Source organism: Sphaeroforma arctica (assembly GCF_001186125.1).
Source record: "Sphaeroforma arctica JP610 unplaced genomic scaffold supercont1.273, whole genome shotgun sequence".
Lineage (NCBI taxonomy): Eukaryota > Ichthyosporea > Ichthyophonida > Sphaeroforma > Sphaeroforma arctica.
Window position 1 is genome coordinate 50,210 of NW_014040285.1, and position 2,051 is coordinate 52,260.

The 2,051-nt window shown below is 42.6% G+C and overlaps 1 protein-coding gene across 1 annotated transcript in view; it reads right to left on the reverse strand.

Annotated features, from left to right (window-relative positions):
• The window catches only part of SARC_04689 (hypothetical protein), a gene marked incomplete at its 5' end in the record, with an annotated part of 5,458 nt that extends 3,460 nt beyond the window's left edge, over positions 1–1,998 (reverse strand). The window contains 4 exons of the mRNA XM_014301468.1: positions 258–326; positions 873–961; positions 1,301–1,382; positions 1,951–1,998. Coding sequence (XP_014156943.1) covers positions 258–326; positions 873–961; positions 1,301–1,382; positions 1,951–1,998 — 288 coding nt within the window. The remainder of the gene's footprint in view (positions 1–257; positions 327–872; positions 962–1,300; positions 1,383–1,950) is intronic.
• Positions 1,999–2,051: the final 53 nt, after the last annotated feature.

The window sequence follows — 2,051 nt, forward strand, 5'->3', positions numbered from 1 at the left end:
TACATACATACATACACACACACACACACAGACATATATATATATATATATATGTATATATATGGTCATACAGTAACATGTGATTTTTGACCACTATGAATAAAAATACGAAGGCACGTGTTTTTGTGTACTTAAGTAGGCAAACACAATACGAGGGTGCCAACGCAATCCGCATTCAGATGTCAGGCAGGACCCTCGCAGCAGGATACATATCCATTGATTTTAGTTTACAATAGTATATTCACAAACTGGCTCACCTTCAGAACATGAATGATCTCTGACACCCGATCGACCTCTTCGATCGTCAGAGGATTCTTCGTCATCACCTGTAGTTGGAACGTAACAACCAGAATGAGTCAGTAATATATGCCTGACCAGAGTGTAGTCTTGCCTGCACTGTTTAGTGCCAAGCAGTCGCTGGTTGCGTAGGAGTTGCAGGGTCTATTGCTTTCGATACCAGATGAAGGTTAGAAAGCAAGCATACATATGTTGGCCATTTGCTAAGGGTATTCTACTAATTGCTACCATTTAGCAAAACAAAAAAAAACGTATCGCGCTACCCAATGTGAATACATATACTCTCTTATAGCTGGAGTGAATGATAAAAACAAAGTTCCACTATTGATATCGATGATTTCGAATTATTCAACACACACTGGACCAAGACCTTGTCTACTACATAATAACTAAAATATCATACCTACATGGATGTATTCATAAGCGGACAAAATTGCATATCTAAATTCACTCCGTAACCAAAAATGATGATCAACGTTATACTTGACGTCCAGGGAGTGTCATGTCTGTGTAATTGCAACGTATTTACGATCCAACGCATCGTAAACATCAAGCAACCAGACTATGGTACGTACTTGTGCGGCGTAGAAGGTCATCATTTCTTTAGGGGGCTCCCACTCCAGCAGAGGGATTTGTTTGAGCTCGATGTGTATGTCATATAAACCTGTTGTTGGGGACAGGCTAGGATTACTTGCGAGGAAAGTCATCTGAATGAAAGGCAAAACCGCGCATCAAGAATGAAAGACGTGCATCTGTGAACAGGCGTGATATATAAACATATGGATCACAATTGCATCTTAACAATGGCGTATATAGAGATTAACCACTATGTTGCACAAACCTATACATCTGAGACAGGCGAGGAAACTTTTATACAGGAAACCGAACCAATGCCATCGACACTCCTGAGACTGGGAACGATATACGTATGGCCACAAAACATGTACAAATACGTTGGGAGCATACGACCTTATTGACAAACTTCACAGGGGAATCAACATACCTTCGTTGAAAATGTCACCAACCCATTTGGCCATCATAAGCGTCATCATCACCGGCAAACCGAATGACACATTATTCGTTGTCTGAGTGTGTGAAGTCCAAAGAGAAACACATACATAGCAGCATTAGAGCTGGGCATGGACTCGACAAGTTGTGTCATCAAGTGAAAGTAAGGGAGGATTTCAATGACGGTGAAAGGATTGAAGGTCGTTTGCTGAATGTCTGTCGTGCACATGAACGTTACACGAGCAATAAGCAAGTGTTGCTATGTGACGCTACGACTTAGAGAACACGCACACACAATACACGAGTGGAGGGAAGTACAGCCCAAGGTTGAGATAGCTCGCCTGTGCATGAATGGGAACTACACTTGCTTTGGAGTGGTATGAAGTTCACGACCAATGTATACAGCTCGAACGCCAACATCAGCTTTGACAGAGATGCCACATATCAGCCTTTACAATTCAGCAGAATAGCGCCTAGATTCGCGGTACTTCAGTCTAGAGAGAGCCAAATCCCTAGACCAAACAGAAGGCACAATATGCATAGCAGAACACATGCCCCCAGTCGCATACCTCGATGACAATGACTGTCAGTGATATAGTCATCCACACATCATGCATAGCAGAACAAATGCCCCCAGTCGCATACCTCGATGACAATGACTGTCAGTGATATAGTCATCCGCACAACATGCATAGTAGAACACATGCCCCCAGTCGCATACCTCGATGACAATGACTGTCAGTGAC